This window comes from Homalodisca vitripennis, unplaced genomic scaffold (assembly GCF_021130785.1).
Source record: "Homalodisca vitripennis isolate AUS2020 unplaced genomic scaffold, UT_GWSS_2.1 ScUCBcl_3627;HRSCAF=9275, whole genome shotgun sequence".
Classification (NCBI taxonomy): domain Eukaryota; kingdom Metazoa; phylum Arthropoda; class Insecta; order Hemiptera; family Cicadellidae; genus Homalodisca; species Homalodisca vitripennis.
Window position 1 is genome coordinate 1 of NW_025779734.1, and position 19,037 is coordinate 19,037.

Here is a 19,037-nt window from a genome sequence, read left to right on the forward strand (position 1 = left end):
TGGACGTGTTATCGGATCGTTGAGCTCGTTCTACATTTGGTGACTCATCAGGTTCGTCGATATTTAGAGTAGACGTCTCATCATGTTCTGTTAAATCGGCATAATCCTTCAGATTCTAGAAGAGTGTTGACAGGCGTATCAGAGACAGGGAGATTTCCAGTTGTCACTCGTGGCTTCATTTACAGGCAATAAGAAAGTTAAAGATTCAAAGTAGGTCCATGTTGGTTTTGCTCCGGAACCAGATTTGTTTTCTTTTACTTTCTTCCTGAACGTATCTCTCAAGTGCTCCCACGTCTTCCGTGCTTCGTCTCCTGAAATAATAATTTCCAGTTTGAAACTATAACTTAGACCAGCAATGCAATAAAAAAATACAATCTATCTGGCACAGTTAGTAGCGTATTCCTTGTAAAAGTTATATTTTTAATACAATCACAACTTATATAAAAAAATTAGCAGATAGTAGGTCTTTAGTTTTGAAAAATAGGTTTTAAAACAAGTGAAGTTAATATTTATTCCTAATTTTAATCGATTTTTTTTGGAGGTTGTATTATTGTTTTCAGGTATCTATCAACAGGCATGTCCTTTGAAGCATTGAGCGAAACATTTCGCATGAGCAACTACACCGTCGGAAAAATAGTCGAGGAAGTTTGTGATTGCATGTGGGAACAGCTTGCCCCAGTCCACTTACCAGTGCCTAATAAACAAAGATTTCTTGAAATTGCAGCAGAATTTAAGGAGAAATGGAACTTTCCCAACTGTGTAGGTTGTATAGACGGAAAACACGTGAGAATAAAATCTCCTGGGAAAAGCGGTACAATGTTTTTGAACTATAAGAATTTTTTTTCAGTTAACCTTCATGCAGTAGCCGACGCCAAGTGTAAATTCATATTCATAGATGTTGGAGCGTACGGAAAGCAAAGCGACGGGGGAGTTTTCGAAGCATCACCAATATCCAAGTTTTTTTGAAAATTTCTCAGAACATTTGCCTGCTCCCTCACCGATAGATACCAGCAGTGAAACACTCATTCCATATGTTCTGGTAGGCGACGATGCCTATCCATTAAAATCATACATAATGAAGCCATTCGGCCAACGAAATTTGAGTGAAGAAGAGCGCATATTTAATTATCGATTGTCAAGGTGCAGACGTTGTGTCGAGTGTGCATTTGGCATTTTAACTTCAAAATGGAAATTGCTCAGCAAACCCATCGAAACAGAAGTAGGAAAAGGCTGAGAAAAATCATCAAATGTATGTGTCTTCTACAAAACATCATTATTGACAGAGATAATATTACCGTCAATCCAGGAGTTCTAGAAAAAGGTCTACAGGAATACGTACAACATCATCAAAGGCCTAATCTAGGTACTACTCGACGGTATAATAGAGCAACTACCGCTTGCGAAGGATGTCAGAAATTTTTACAAAAGAGTACTTTCAATGGCCTAGGAAGTGTTTCCGTGGCAAGATGAAGATGGTCTTCAATGTTAACAAGTAAACATTAGTAGGCTTACTGAAAAAAAAGTTTAAAAAATAATTATGTTTGACAAACATTTGCTTCCAAGAACTGTTTTAAACCATTATTACATATTTTTAGATATTGATTTGTAGTTTTTTTTATACATATTTAAATCGATTATAAACAATTAAATTCAATGTTGTATTACAATGTTTCCTTTATTTATTTTGATCATTCTGACATTACTCCATCAACATATACTGCAGTGGTATATACACCATCCAGGCCCACCTTCGTGGATCCACAAATCACGCTGGGCACCCCTACCCCCATTTGTCCCTACATACAATGTACAGCACTGCTAAGGTAAGATCTTTATAATAATGCAAATTTTTTTCTTGTTTGAAATTTTAGAAAATATACCAAAAATCCTAATAGGTTTAAGAGAACGAATTCCGGAATTTTGTGAAGTTAACCAAATAACTGCGTTACCTTGTTTTTTTAAGGTATTTTTAACTGAAATGACAAGTTGTCTACAGGATGTCACAAAAGAACTTGATAAGCTTTTTGCTCAAGAGCCTCAAAGCTCAAGTTTTGCAATTTGAGAGCAATAATTATAACTTGTTACGTAGGTAAACGATAAAACGAAAATGTATGAGAACTGTACAGTACTTACCTTGGACATTCAGTTCCTTGGCTACTTCTTCCCATAACTTTGATCGGAAGTCCCGATTGTGATAAAACTTATCCCTTTGGTCCCATAATTGTCGCTTTATCGCGCACTAACGAAATCAGTTTTCCTCTGTCTACCATTGCACAATATCTATTCTAAAACTTGACTACAAATTAAATAAACAGGAATGACACGGTCCTACATCGACTCTCGACTGGCCCGACGACTCCGACACGGACGAAAAAAACAAACAGGTTTGGTTCTCGGCCGATCCGTCTTTAGCATCGCCCGAACGCGTCCGTTTACCGGGACGGCCCGCCGGTGCCAGTGTAGGAGGGTACACTGCGCGTCTTGTGTTTGTTTACTTCAGACGCGAGCCGACCGAGCCGACCGTCAAATCGGGAGAAAAAAAACGGGTCCAGTGTAGGAGCGGCCCTAAGCGATGCTTCAGACCTGGCAAACCGAGGCCAAGTCATCCGCGTATGCCAGGACACTGACACGCGTGCCATGTAAGTCGTAACCCATGAAATATCCTCCATCGCGGTGATAGGCCGGATCAGCGTCTCCATCACAAGATTGAAGAGGAGGGGAGACAATGGACAGTCCTGCCTCACACCGCACCGAAGGGAAAATTTCGGCCGTTACACGACACCACCATTGTGCCGGATGGACGTGACACTTCCCTAGTACAGATCCTCGATGAGCCGCAGTTCGTCGGCGGTCAGACCGGCAGAGCGCAGGGCGGAGAAGAGCGAGGTGTGGGTCAAGCCAGGCAATGCAAAGCTCCCCCCCACGCCTACGTGCTTTATCGAGGAGTTCCTGTAACAGGAAATTGTTACCCTCTGCGGGGGTAAACCCTTTCTGGGCTCCTGATAGGAGCCCATTGGCGGAAGCCCACCCAGAGAGGCAATTGGCCAAAAGGCCTGCAGAACAGCTTTCCCACAGGTGTTAGACAGGGCTAATCGGACGCCAATTGGCGATGTCCCCCACCGGACCTTTCTTATGGATCAGCACAGTCGTCGAGACCTTCCAAGCAGGCGGAAACCGCTTAGCCGCCAAACAAACATCAAAAACAGCGGCATGAACATGTCCGGAAGGGTTCCGATGACGCCATACTCCATATCTGATCCCATCTGGACCAGGGGCGGTGTTGGAGGTCCGGCGGAGGAAGGAGAGGACTTCCCCAGGGGACGTGGCCTCCAGGAGCGGTGTTGGGGGCGCAACAGGGAGAACACCATTTAGGGAAACATGTCCTCGCTTTTGCCGTGCCATCTAACCCTACACAAATGTCACGTTGACCGTCATTCTTTTCCACAGTTTCCTCTATACCTTCAGACATACACTCTGGCAATTTCAGTTACAGCAGGAACAATGTGTGCCATATATCTAGAAAACTTGGCCAATGGCTTCAGTAAGTTTCATAACTGCTCAAAAACACATTAGCGCTACTCTGGCCCTTGCCGATTGATCGTAAGGCATAAACTAGCCTCAGGTTGACATCAAACAATTTTCTTATATTAGGATTAGGATGTTTCACAGGTTTAGGTGAAGTAAAACAAGATTTTTGTGTCGCACACGTAGGCTTGGTACATTTCACTGTGATATTTGCCGCAAGACCAATTCTCTTCACCACATCATACTCCATTTCCGAGCCACACTTCTTACAACTAGCCACTTTAAACACTGACTTCATTAAGGATTTTAGTTCCACAATATCAAACATAAAATCAGAATTACCAAACTGTTTATAACACTCCAGTTGGCCTGTAAGTTTTTGATGCTAATGCACTTATCAAAGGTAGGCCCACAGCAGCTTCAATTTTTGAGGTTACGTCACTTGTTGATTGGATATCTAAGCCAATATTTACATTTTACGAGGGCTGAAGTAATTTGTAACTACTTTTCTTCCAATAGTGTTTCCGCTTTTTGAAAACTTTAGTTGATCTTCCCATTGCTACTTACGAAAAACAGATAAATGCTGTACAAACAATATCAATGTAAAACTTTGCTAACAGAAAAGAATAAATAAGCAAGATTTGACAGCTGACTGATACAGCTACATAAACAATAAAGGAGACAAATGGGAAGTTACTGCCGACATAAGGAAACAAAATTGTAGGGAACATAACATAAGACTAATAGAGGTATACTATGTTTAGTGCCGAGTGGTGAATAGCCTACCTTGGACATCAGTTTCTTGCATTACATCACTACAGATAAACAGCTGTAAAAAACTAACCACTCATCTGATTGAGCTAATTTACACGTTCAATTACTCCGCAATAAATGGGTAATACAATTATATAAAAATCTAAAAATTGTTAAAATTTTAATTTTTTTATGTCTGACTGCCCTTTTAACAGAAGATATACCAGTACGTACAGGTAATTATGAAACAACATTTGTAAATTTTACGTTTATTTCAGATGAAAGAAATTGCAACTAACTAAAATTTTCTACAACTATGTCATCTTTTAAATTGTTTGTAGCTAAAAAGTAGATTAATACAGTTAAAATATAGTTAGTTAGTTAAATACACTTCAAAAACACAGTTTAGTTATTTCCTGAAAAACTGTTCTCAAGCGTACGTAATGCTTCACTAACGGTGTTAAAAACACCAACAGTTGAAATGTTTGACTGTACATTATTAACATCAACTGAGTTATTGGACTGTACAAAAATTCCTCAGGACCATGTCCATTATTAGACGATTGTGGAGAAGAAAGTGACGAATAAGTTTTGCATGGTGACGCTTTATAATCCGTAAGATCATTGAACCGACATTCAGTTAATATTGCGTTTATTTTACTAACTGCTTTTTTTGGCTTGCAATGGACTTAATTTGGACATTTGAGCAGCGACGTGTTTCCCGTAAACGTCGTGCTCACTTTCCTCTTTTTGTTTAAAGGAAGAAGACAGAGATTTTAATTCACGGGCTGTATGAGCAATTTGTTGAACTTTTAACCTTGGCTTAATAAACGGTTTGGTTTGGAATGGTCCGGAGTAGCAGAAGTTGTTAACGCATTATGCTGAACTGAAGACCTATCACAGTCCTCTGCTAAGAGATCATCTTCAACAGAATTGACTTCAGAAAGCATCATCATTATTATTTTACTGCTTGTTATCATCAACATTAATTGAACCGGTAGCTGGTTTTCTTGTGAGATGTGATTTCCTGGAAAAAGGGATTTTATAGAACTGTTAAGTGGATTCGGACCCTCCTATATTTGCAATGTTAAATTTAGTAACTTTGATTTACCTTCTCTCAAAAACTATTAAAGATATTGCAATGACATATTTTTATGGGTTACTTTTACTATGTATCTGAACACTGTAACACAGGGAATTTTTGATAAACATTTTTTTGTCTAATTATTGATTTTAATAATTTATACTAAAAAAACTTTAAAAAAGTAGTAAATATTATTTTATTTTCTAGGCCTAGTAAATGTAAAAAGCTCATGTTAAAATGTGTGCACTTAGGTAAATAACAAGTGGTAAAAAATTTGGAAGTTCTATTCCAAGTAGTTCCTGAGAAAAGGTACATTATATCTTTAAAATATACTTTTCCGGGGAAGTGCTTACAAAGTTTTAACTTACTTGTTTAGTACATGCCTCGGGCATAAGATGGCCCTGCTGTGCTATCTTCCTCCTCCAACTGCTCCTCTAACTTCCATACAGCAGAGTACAACTGGTCACAAAAGGCATTAAACATCTGTTCCGCATCACATAAGGCACAGTCGATGGGCAAGTCAATACCCTGCAATAACCTAAATATCTCAATTAAGTTGCAGTTTCGAAAGTCAGGAATATATTTGACGTTTTTGAGATGGGCAGATTGCTTGACACTGATTACAACATCAAGGGCTGGATGATGTCTATCCTCTGGCAATAGTAAGTCTGAGGCAGGAGTTACCACAGTTACAGGATTGGATGAAAAAACAAGGTCAAGGACGACCCTTTGAAAGTTCAGCACACTGTTGTACTGTTTAAGATCGTAGGAGCTTGCAAGGTCCATAACAAAACGCGAAGAGTCACCAACACCCCTCCGTCCCCCATGCCAGTCCGTATGTGGTAGGTTAATATCCCCCATAAGCAATATCTGATCCATTGAGTCATTGCGAAAACCAAAAAGCTGATCAGCAGTTTGACAAAAGTCCGTGCTGGGCCGGTTAGGAGGTATGTAGGCGCAACCAACAACCATGTTAGATGAGGATGTCTTGAGTTCAACAAATACACATTCAGTGGTAGCAGTAGACGGGGGGAAATGTTACGACAAGTAATTGAATTTCGAACGGCAACTAATGTGCCTCCTCCACTAAGTTTTTCACTAGTGATATTAGTCCTATCACATCTAAAGACTTAAAAGTTATCAAAGCCCAGTTCAGAGTCTTGAATGTCGGGGGAGAGGTTTGTTTCAACCAAAGCAATTACATCATAGGAGATACCAGCCAACGCATGCAACAATTCATCAAGTTTACTTCTAAGCCCATTGACGTTTTGAAAAATACAAGTAATTTCATGTTGAGTACCGTTGGAAGTTAAACATTTTTTTGGTTTCTTAACAATACAGGGAACACCATTTTTATATTTAATGGCAATATGTTGGAAGTAATGGTTCTGTATCTGACGCTACAGTTTTTCAAAGATGCTCATGACTGGACAGTCTAGAGTCTGCCTTATTTCCAGAAGATGGTGTCATATTGGGCGATGACGCGTTTACACCTCATGAATACTTAATAATAACCCTGTGGAGGTTCACAATTTGACATGGAAAGCAAAATCTATAATTACAGACTTTCAAGAGCTAGTATGCATTTGGCATACTTGTTAGTAAGTTCAGAGTGTTTGAAAAACCTATTCAAATATCTCCAGATTCAGTGGATAACATTGTTTTTGCTTTGTGTGCTCTGCACAATTTTTGTAAGCAAGTTCTCAACTCACACACATTTGGCTAGGGGCGCTGTGGATACTAAAGATTACAACCTCGGACATTTCCTTCCCGGTTCCTGGAGACAAGAGACTCTTGGCCTACCGAGTGTCATACGCATAGGAAGTCATGAGCAAACTAAGAAGGCAAAGCGAGAAAGGGACGCGTACAAAAGATACTTTGTCAGTGAAGGTGCTGTCCATTGGCAGTCAAAATGGTACATTGATACAGGTTAATACAAACCTAACCTAACCTTAACAGTGGTATACATGTGTTCAGAACAGAAAGGATCCAGAATATGTATAAATAAAGAAACATTACTTACCAGAGTGCTCTTCGATTCTTTTTTTCAGTGTTCCTTTTTCCATTATACCTTTCGTTATATACAACCACGTTATATTTGGTACGTATAAACCGGTTGTACTGCAGCATGATTTTGCACTTTTCACTGTTTTGGTCCTTTCACCAGAGTAAGTGTCTCGTAAACCTTTTATTTTAGATTTAGCTTCAGTTATTCCAAACCCTTCAATTTTCATAGCGAAAACTATTTCACCAAGGGCTGATTCGCGTGCATTCTTGTTTTTGTACAGTTCAGAAAACTCTTCCTATAAGCAAGGCCGGTCCTTGTAAAGTTCCAAAAACGTAATTGTCATCTCTTCGGTCCAACGTGGAGCCATTAGTACAGTATTACACAAATATATAAAATGTTAACAATTTAAACAATAAATGTCAGTGCAAGGCAGGCTGTGTGGCACGTACCGTTTTCGAGTGACGGAGGGGGGGTAGGTAGTCTACTGCCCGGCAGGTTGATAGGCAACTTGCCTGTGATTTACAAGCGTGGTCGTCCACACGGGGCAGGTTACTTGCCTCAGGTTGCCTGCTCCAAGTAACTTGCCCACCTACTGGCCTCGTGTAAACGCGGCTTTAGTCTAAGCCTATCTAGCTTTTCTTGGCCGTCGCAGGGATTTATTATAGGGAGCTAATTCCCCCGACTTACACCCTACGGCGTTGCCCGCCCCTGACCTCGAGGAGGTGGAGAAAGGCAAACACTCAGCCAGTGCCTGTCTATATGATGTTTCAAGTTTAGCACTACAAATCTCAAAAATTCAACTTGATCGCTGGTGACGTCGCAACAGGTTTGAGCGCTGCCTGGGTATTATTTTCTACAGGAGGAGTTATCCGAAATACTCCTGTGGGCCCCCAGGGGCATGATATTAAGACAGGCCAGATCCATAATTATACATCGATACTATATAAAAAAATGTTATTATCTCTGACTTTCCTCCTGTGAAAGTTTTGCACACTAACACAGGTTAACGCAATTTCACCGAAAAATAGTCCCGATTGTCGCCGGGGCCGTTTACCCCCCCCCCCCAAAAAAAAAAAAAAATTGAAAAAAAATTAAAATTTAACAAAACTTAAATAAAAAACAATTAAAATTTATAAACATTTTTTACTTACCTTAATGATATTTTGGGGGGTACAACGCAGCCACTGCCTCGAGGAAAGCTTGAACCCTTTCTTCTGGGATGTATTTGGTTTTAAACAAGTACTCCGCGAGGTAGCCGACGAAGGGCTTGCTCTTGCGACCGTATTTGGGGACTTCTGACCGGGCGTCACGCCACTTCCGTTCAATTGTGTTGGTACAGGCGGATGTTAACGGGTCAACAAAGTCCTTTGAGTGATTCACAGTCAGGTGATTAAACTGATACTGTGAAAGGGTGTTGTAGGCCTTCCAGCAATCAGTTATTATTGTGGATCCTGGCAAAACCGAAGTTTTAATTTCACCGTATCAGAGTCTTCGCCGTACGGTCTTTAACCGGGATAAGGAAGGTGTGCTTGGTCTCTCGATCTATTCCCCCCAACACCCACTGTCCGTTTACTATCCGTCCTCTGTTGTACTTTCTTTTGCCAAATTCGGCTTCATCAATTTCAACTACGGCGCCGGGTCCGCTCAACTGTTGGCTGTTTCTTTTCAAGTGGTCAATGTAGACTTCCCGGATGAATGAGTAGTAGTCCACTATTGTCGGGTCTGTGAGGTGAAGATGAGTTTTAACAAATGAGTGCCTCGGAGGCGATGTGAAAAGATATGTTACAATAAAATGCCACAATGTGATAATATTGACTTTACTTCGCTCCAGGAACGTGCCGACCTTCGCCGAAACACGCCAGCCACACTTTTTCGGGCTTTTTCTGCAAAGCAACAATCTTTCCATACCTGAACTTTAAGTCATCTGTCAAGTTCACCGAGTTCCCGCACTTACACAATTTGTCTTCGTTGGAAGCACGTTTGTGCGCAAAAACACGTTAATAACACGCTTTTCATCAAACAAACAAGCTTCGAAGAATAGCGTGTGACAATAACAATCGCATGCCTTGTCAACAACTTCGCTAATTATTCCTTGTCCATGTGGGTTTATTTGTTGACGTCTGGCGGTCAATCGAAGCCGTCCTATTAGGTCACGTGATCCGCCCGGCCAATCGGAAACTTTCCTGTTTGTCACGTGACTACTGTCAACTCATCAAAACTACCATGGTCGGCCATTGTTTTTAGTTTGATAGTCGAAAATCTTGTTATTTATTTTTTTTGTATTGCCAACATTGTATTGCCGAAAAAGGGGTTTTTATATGTTAGCGACAATCGGGACTATTTTTTTCGGTGAAATTACGTTAACCTGTTTTAGTATGCAAAATATTACGGCGATCGCAGCGGTAGTCGCTGATCTTAATATTAACCTTTTTTTAATTCTCCTTGAAACTGAGAGTTGTGTCATCAGCATACTGGACGATTTCTTCATACTTTACTGATAAACTAACATCGTTGACGTAGATCAATAAAAGTAGAGAGCTCTATATGGAACCCTGAGGAACCCCATAACGCAGTCTTCTTTCCTGAGATATGCGTTTGCATGCGCACATAACAAAAGTTTATATATTGACTTTTTCCCCTTTGTAGACTTATAAAATAAACTTTTATATATTATTTAAACAAAAATAATACTGGTTTTGCTGAGTACCATTTTATGGTACTCATAGCCTGTGGCTGCAACTGTATGTTATTAAAAGTTTGTAATCATTTTAAAACTCTAATCCATAGTAAGCCTTGACATCATATTTTCTCCCAAAATCTTACCGTTTGTAAAATAAATAAATGTGAGGGTTCATAAAATAAAAAATAATGTACAATACAAAGTAAATATTTATTATTATTATTAGAGTAAAACATAGAAAATTGTTTACAGAAAAGGCCTATTTGGCAATATTTTGGTACTAATTTACCGCTTGGTGTTCACTTTATGAAAAGAAAAGAAACATTCTGAGCAGAAGTACAGATTGCAATTAAGGCATTTAGTGTAACCTTTTTAGTTTTCGCCTATGCTTCTTTCCTGCCTCTTTCTTCAGCGAGTTTTGTATAATACTTGGTACACTTGTTTTTTTTAGGTTGCCTTTCCAAATTGTGCTCTTGATGAATAGTGATTTCTTGAGGTATGTTATCAGTTTTTTTTTAATAGTTCAATGACTAAATTTTCTTTAAATTCTGTAATTTTTAATTTTTTACCTGTTACATTCTTGAATACGTGGAAAGAATTAACAACTGATGTACTGAGGATCATATCAAATACAATCTTTCTGTACCATTTTACGCTGTGCCTTAAGCCGTGTCCACACTATGCCGCGGCTGGCTTTTGGCAATGCCGCGTTGGCAAAGCCAACGCGGCAAACCTAGATTTTGGCTTGTCGTCTACACGTGAGTTGGCATTCAGTCGCAAAATGTCTGACGAGGAGGATGTACTAGTTGCTTTAGGCGCGTTTGTAATTATCAATCACGAAAAATTGCGTAAACGACGGTTTTGGGTGCGTCCAAGCCTTCAAAGTAGAAGAAAATACGGAACTAGTGAGTTGATGAAGGATTTGGTATTGGATGATGAAGACGAATTAAATCTCGAGTACAGATATGGATGTGGTTTCAAAAACTTTTTTCGAATGAAAAGTAGTGACTTTGAAGATCTTCTAAATAAGATAGCTCGTATCATCCAGAAACGAGACACGTCCTTCAGAAGTGCTATTCCTCCACATGAACGCCTTGCAGTTACTCTGCGGTTTTTGGCAACGGGAGACTCTTACCACTCGTTAAGTTACACATTCAAGATTTCAAAGCAAATAATATCAACCATCATCCCGACTGTTTGTGAAGCAATTGTCAGTGTATTACAGGATTACATCAAGGTAAGAAAAAATTGTATATTAGAAAAAACCTTTATTTGGTAGACATGCGTCTCAAGTTCCGAACAAAACACTCTCCATTACAAATGAAACCCTTATTTACTTAGTTAAAATGAGTATTAAGTTAATTACAATAACAAAAATGAACAAAAGTCTTAACTCAAATTTGAATTTTGAAGAGATGAGTTGTAAAATTCTCTTTTATTTAAATTTGTAAAATTATTATTACAGGTGCATCAATATATTGTCGATAGAGTCATTGTCCGTATGGGTTGATAGCGAGGAGCTTATGACTGAATCTGGAGAGTTTGCCTGTGTGATTCCGTGAAAAGACAGCTGCTCACTACATGGGTTTGGATTGGGACAAGGTGGTGGCATCGGGACAGAAATCGGTTGTTGTACGTAGTTCGGTGTTGGGTAGAATGGCTGTGAGTAACTTCCGCCGATTGGGTTGCCATAGTCGTACTTGCCCATTTCTGCTTCAAACAGAATATTACTAATAAGGTGTTTTGCAATTTTCTGAGCATTTGATGATGGGAGGTCTTTAATACGCAGTCCTACTTGCTCTCCAAAAGATTTGAACTGATCCATACCTTTATGCCGACCTTGGATACTTCTCATAATTGACAGAGCTTCTTCTGTAGCTGTAGTCTTTTTTTTCTTTTGTGGGCCTCCGCCTGGCCGATCAGACTGTTCCTTTGGCAAACTTACACGTTTTCGAGGCGTTTCTCCACTTGGTCCAGCAACTTGGTCCTGGTTGACAGTTTGCGATTGGTTTGCAGTATCTCCATCTTTATTTGTATGCTCGTCCTAAAAAAAAAAAGGAAAAGATTAATGATTGGATAATGAATATTGCTATATTGTTGTCATTTTGTTTCAGATGCCAAAAACAGAAGCAGAGTGGAAAGTTATTTCAAAAGAGTTCAATGATAAGTGGAATTTCCCAAACTGTGTGGGGGCCTTTGATGGGAAGCATATTGAGTTGCAAGCACCTATCCATAGTGGCACAGAATATTTCAACTACAAGGGGTTTTTCAGTATAGTTCTATTTGCGGTGGTAGATGCGCACTACAACTTTATCTACGCAAGTGTTGGTTGTCAAGGAAGAATATCAGACGGAGGTGTGTTTTAGTCACACAACATTCAGAGATTGTCTGAGGAACAACACAATGCATCTTCCTCCTCCTACTCCTCTTCCTGGAAGAACAGATAAAACACCGTATGTTTTTTGTGGCCGATGATGCTTTTCCTTTATCGAAGCACATCATGAAACCATATCCAGGTATTCAAAAAAAGGACTCTAAAGAAAGAGTGTTCAACTATCGGTTAAGTAGAGCACGTAGAGTTTCTGAGAATGCATTCGGCATAATATCCTCTGTGTACCGCATACTACAAAGACCTATGCTATTAAAACCAGAATGGGCTACGCTGGTGGTGTTGGCAGTACTTTATCTGCACAACTACTTGAGGAAAAGTAATTCCAAATCAGTGTACAACCCCGTGGGAACATTCGACTCTGAGTGCTCAACTACAGGTGAGATCAATCCAGGACATTGGAGACAATCCCCTTCAAATCAAGCTTTGGTCAACATTCCTCGAACTTCAAGAAGAAGCACTGATGAGGCACAAGCCACTAGAAAAGAATTTGCAGACTTCTTCGCTTCCCCGGCTGGAAAAATTATCCTTTCAACAAGACAAATAATTAGCCCTAACTATGTAATATGTGTTTGATATGAACGTAAAATATAATTACTAATACTTACTGTGTCAATATATATTTACCTGCGTGATTGTGTCCGTCGTTTCGTTAGGTGTATTTCGATCCTGGAGAAATAGCATGTTGTTATAGCAAAACCATTTACTCTTGTACACATCAGAATTTCCCGCACCAGACTTACTTGAGTCTCTCTCCTTTTTTATTTCACGTAAAAAATGGCACACTAGGTTTTTAATTTTCTTTTCCACTACTGCTTTGTCAACACCAAAAACATCTGCTATTTCTTGAAGAGCATCTTGTTTCTTGTTTCTGTCTTTGTACCCTTTCAAGCGACAGTCCCACAGAACAGGTTTATCACGGTAGAGCTCAATAAGTTGACACACTTTATCGTTCGTCCACTCCATGACTGTACTCGGCACTGTCTCAGCCACAACTGAACCACGTGCATGCCGCGTGAAGCCAACGGTTGGCTCGTCCCCACTACCGGCTCTCACCGGCTTCCTTTGATGGAGACCGACACTAGAGCGATTTTCGTTGGCAAACCATTGGCTCAGCGGCATATGCCAACGGCCACGTCTACATTGCATTGGCTTTGCCAACGCGGCATTGCCAAAAGCCAACCGCGGCATAGTGTGGACACGGCTTTAGAGGTGATGAATGGCCTGCCATTTGATTTCCATAATCAATAAATGCTCTGGCAGTGTTATATTCAATCACAGCTTCAGGTTTACTCTTCTGTTTCCCTCCTTTCACATTTATTGTCTTACATTCGGTGCCATGTTTTTGTTGTAAGCAGTTTGTACATCTCTTGTATCCTTCCATTTTAATAATATCACATTGTTTTCATTTTTTAGAGCTACAATATCCCCTTTCTTTAGTATTGCATTCATAATTTCTTTAGGGTTGTCTTTCCTTTTCTTATACAGTGTGCCCACTAAATGGGTGTTTCTTTTGCTTAACCATTCAGCTAAAGGAACACTAGTGTACCAATTATCGGTATAAATTGTCCTTCCAAAATCCTAGAAAGGCTCTACTAGTTCCAAAACTACCTTGGCGGAAAGATTTGTAGGTCTTTGATCTTGCTCCTTCCCACTGTATATCTTATAAGTTACACAATAGCCACCTTCTGCACACAACTTAAATATCTTAATTCCATAACGGTGCCTTCTGTTTTTTTTAAGTATTGTTTGAAAATTAACCGTCCAAGAAATGGTACAACTGACTCATCAACACACAGTTTGTCTGTAGGTATAGCTAATAATTTGAAAGCCTATTCCCTGAAATGTGTTCTTCATTGTTAGCACAGTGTAAAACTCTTAGAATGGGCTCAAACCTATTTCTAGACATGACTTTAGATAATACTGAATTATATAACGTGTCGTTTCTCCAGTAATGAGCTATTGTAGGTAATACATTTATCCCCATGTAAATAACAATTCCGAAAAAATGCCTCATTTCCCTAACTGTACATTCAATCCATTTCCCAAGCCTACTATGGGGGCTATGAGGAGTACTTTGTATAATCTGCTGTGCATAACGGTTAGTTTCTTCCACTACTAATACCAACAATTTCACTGTTTAAAAACAAATTAAAAAAGCCGATAGGTTCGCAATTTACCATAGTTTCAACAAGATCTGGATTAATACCTACAGGCTCATTGTTTGGATTGTAGGGGTACATGTTAAAAGTCTCATCCACAGACTTCCAATTAGATACTCTGCTAGAAGGTTGTAGTATAGGATTTTCGTTATTGTCTGAATCTGACAGGTCTGATATAATTTCATAAAATAAACACCAAGGTCTGGTATTTGTTTGTAGTGTAGGTCTGCGCTTGGAAGGTGTACTTGAACTAAATCTAACTCTTTTTGATGTAGATGGTTGTGGGTTATTAACCCTCCGAGCGTCCATCATATTTCCCTAAAACGTCCACCTTTTTTATAGGTTTTGCAGTCTTTTTTTTGCATAATTCATAAAAAATCTTAAGAATGGTTTAAATATAGAGTATTATACATCATTTTTCTCGTAAAGACTTACAGAATATGATTATATAAAAATTAAAATTAAAAAAAAATTTTTTTTTGCAACAGCCTATGAAAGGGAAAAAATATTTTAGAAAATATTTTTATAATATAATAAAAGTATCCACATGTTATTGTTATATTACCTCTAGAACAATTTCATAATAGGCAAATTATACCAAATTTAGTCATGAACACATAAATATACAGGGTTATAGGGTTCTGTGAATATATTCATAATGTTTATACAAACTTACATGGATATGCACAAATTTGAATTTTTGCCTATTTGGTGTTGCTAAGTAGCACAACAATAAAAATTATTTTCATGCAGTTAAATGCTTTTGTTATTTACCTGTTTTGAAGTAGTTTGTAGATTAGATGAAGAAACGAGTTTTTTACAACACAAAACTATAACACACACACACACACACACACACACACACGAAAAAAACACTTATTATTTACATTATATACAAAAAAACTGTTCACAGTTTTTATTCATTGTCGTCTTGTCCATCTGGGTGCTGCCTTTTTATCCCTGTAAGGGACCTTCTGAAGTGCTTCATTTTGCTGAAGCACTTGGGATGAACCCCACAATTGCATGCTTCACACCACCAATAGCTGCGTTTTTTACAAACAGGACATACCCTTTGATTGTTCCCTGGTAGGTGTGCCAGTGCATGTTCTACTGATGTTGGAGCAGGCTGAGGGGCTACTTCTTCTGGTGCTGTTCTTGTGAGTTCATCAATTAGAACCATCACAAATTTTCTTCTGGGCATAGGCTTGTCTGTATTTTTTGAATATAAGATGAAGGAGTCGAAAATTGCCATGTCAAGGAGATTATAAAAAAATTTTTTCCAATAGCGAGTGGTGGTCCGCGAGCATGATATGTGATAGATGGATTTATCTTTCATGTCCACTCCACCCATGTATAAATTATATTGCTGTATCATGTATGGCTTTACAGCCTCATGGTGACTTTTTTTGCTTTGAACTCGTAGATCTTGGGCATGACAAGCTGTTGACAAAAGGTATACTGGTTTTCGGGTTATTTTTTGTTTGTACCCTACTGCTAACACAGGCCCTCTTCTAAAATAAACACTCTGTTGTTCACCTAATTTAGTTGACAAGACACTCTTTGACAAATCTTTGGTCCTCTTATTCACAGTTCCAGTAAGGTAAGTGTCCTTCTCAAACAAGGATTCAGCGAGTGGAAGCTTTGTATAAAAATTGTCTGTGAAGAGGTGGTAAAATTTGTTTAGAAGCCTTGTTTGTGTCATTAATTCCATTATAACTTTCTGAGTAAATGGATCATTGCCGTCTTGGAGAAAGTCTTTACCACTATATAATGCCGTGTGCAAGATATATCCAGTCTCACTGTCACATATTTCAAATTTTTTAATCCCAAATCTGGCGTGTCTTTTATTTGGCATGTACTGTATGAATTCCGATCGATTTTTCATACCTATCATACTTTCATCTATCGATAGGTTTTGATAGGGAACAAAATATGTTTTGAAGGCATGATTAATTGAGTCCATGAACTCTCGAACCTTGACCCAGGGGTCGTACCCTGGTTCTCCCTTTTTGAGAGTGTTTGGAGAAATGACGAAATGAGACAAAAACGATTGTAAGACATTGTCTGTCCAAACCAGGGAATGTATTGGTTGCTAAGGGTTGCCCAATAATCTTTTACATTTTGTTTCCGGATCATTCCCATATTAATAACTATGGCAATGAACCGCTTCATCTCAGCTATTGAAACATCAACCCATCGCTTGCATCTAGATGTTGGTTTCATTTTACCTCCAGTTCTTTTTTCATCCAATTTTTTTGAAGCATACAAATTAGTTTCATTACATAGCAAAAACCAGATTGCTTGGGTAAAAAATAAAGAGAAGTATGCCAAAGGTGAACTATTTCTTGGAGGACAGTTTTTGATCCCCGTATTCCTCACACGAAATTTTGATGGCAGATCGACTGGGTTTTCAGAACCTGGGTATACTCGAACCCACACTGGCCCAGGAGGTGCAGGATGAACTGGGATCTCAGGACGATAATCATTGTCGGATTCGTTCCCAGCTGGGCTAGAGCCGGACCTAGGCCTTTCGCTTTCCTCATTACTAGAATCCAAATCTGATGCATTTGGCTCATAATCGTCATCTGAGCCAGATGAATAGTCACATAGGTCATTATCTATATCTGAATTACCTTCCGATACATCTCCTAGGGATATTTGATCATCGTCTAGGTTATTTTCGTCTATGGATGTAGTAGGGACTGCCTCAACTTCAGAATTATCAAATTCACTTACATCGGTCAATGATAAGATTTCTCTAATGTCACTTGATCTGCACGGGTCACCCATTGTTTACAGTTAGTACACTAAACTCACACAAATAAAGAGAAAACTATTCACAACACAAAATACTATTCGCAAAATGCTCAATCACTCATCGGTGTGCAAAACAACAACACACTGAAGAATCACGCGAGCCGCGTCCCGCCCGAAATAACAGCTGGTATAACCACGTACACTAGCATCTGGTACAGACCAAGAGGTATACAAAGACCACTAAATGTAAAAAACAACTCACGGGCTTTCGTTATATGTAATTTAGAACAATATTACGCCAATAATAGCGCGGGTGCAATTAATTTGATCGGCAAGTGCCCGTCGACTTAAAATAAGACGGCGACGTTTAGAGAAAGGTGCCGTCGACTTAAAACAAGTCGGCCGACGCTCGGAGGTTAATTTCTTCACTATTACTAGCCTCATCAACATCACTTACAACAAAGTCTGGGTCTTCATCAGTATTATCGTCAAATACTTCAAGAACAGTATCACTATCGTAATTGAAACCCCCTTCACTACTTCTCATACTGTCATTTAACATTTGTAATATGTAATCATCGTCACCTGCCATATTATTATACTATAAATGCACTCATTCACACTTCACTGACAATAGCAAACTAACATTGAGGTTATAAAGAACCTTTCTCAACCAACACACAAAACAATGTAATGGTCAAAACAGCTGATCATTAGATTACCATGAATGCCAACGAAAAAAAAATGTTTGCTAAGACTAGGGACATGTAATTTGGTATGTACGATATATAATCGACTTGATAAGTTTTGAAATTAAAATCATGATCATTGGTACGAAAATTTAATTTTTTTTTCAACCCTTCATTGAGATAAGAGTGATTACCATTTCTGGTAATCCTGGCATGCTGCTGCATATAGGTGAGTGCAATATATGGTACTCATGGCGTTGGGCAAAAAATTGGGCGTGGCAGTCAACCTGTAAACGGTGAGTTTAAAATGAAAAAATCAAATTTTGGACAAAGTGAGTTGAAATACTATATTCTGTATAACGCATCTATTGAGCCAAATAAAGGAAATATTCAAATATATCATAATGCCATAGCAACCATCCTTACATCAGACTGAGATGAAAGAAAATAAAATGAAAGCAGCTAGACTGGGGGAGGAGTCTGTTATAACTTGTAGCAGATTAGTAGACCAAAAGATTATTGATTCTGGTTGCGATTGTACGAACGAGTATACCGGTAACTTTACTGAGAGCAAAAACTAAAAATTATTAATATGGGTTACAGTGGTGAACGGGACTCTTCATTGATAGGTTTAATTGAGCGCTTCGATGTTCACTGGCACATACATACAAGTCCATATTCAAAACAACTTTAATCGTTTCTTAAATATCACGCTATGGTTGATGGTAATAAAGTTGAAGTTTGCCGTAATGTATACTTGAGCTTACATGCAGTCACTAGTATTTTAGGACAAGGAGAGCAGCCTATGAATATAAAAGGAATATGTGATAGTCTTTCTTACGGCCTTGGCCACATACTACTGACGCGGCTTTCTCGTGAGTTCCTGGTGTACTTCTTCATACGTACAATCACAATCGGTGACGAAGATCCTGAGGTAAAGGGGGAGGTAGCAGGTCGAAAAATCGGCCCCTAGATGTTCCTCGGGAAAAT

The 19,037-nt window shown here is 38.9% G+C and overlaps 1 protein-coding gene across 1 annotated transcript; it reads right to left on the minus strand.

Moving 5' to 3' along the window:
* Positions 1–11,478: 11,478 nt before the first annotated feature.
* On the minus strand, positions 11,479–13,644 carry LOC124372599. Its single transcript, XM_046831004.1, has 2 exons — positions 13,067–13,644; positions 11,479–12,094 (listed from the first exon to the last, which is right to left on the minus strand). Exons 1-2 carry the CDS (start codon positions 13,628–13,630, stop codon positions 11,510–11,512), a joined length of 1,149 nt encoding a protein of 382 aa, XP_046686960.1. The 5' UTR covers positions 13,631–13,644; the 3' UTR covers positions 11,479–11,509.
* Positions 13,645–19,037: the final 5,393 nt, after the last annotated feature.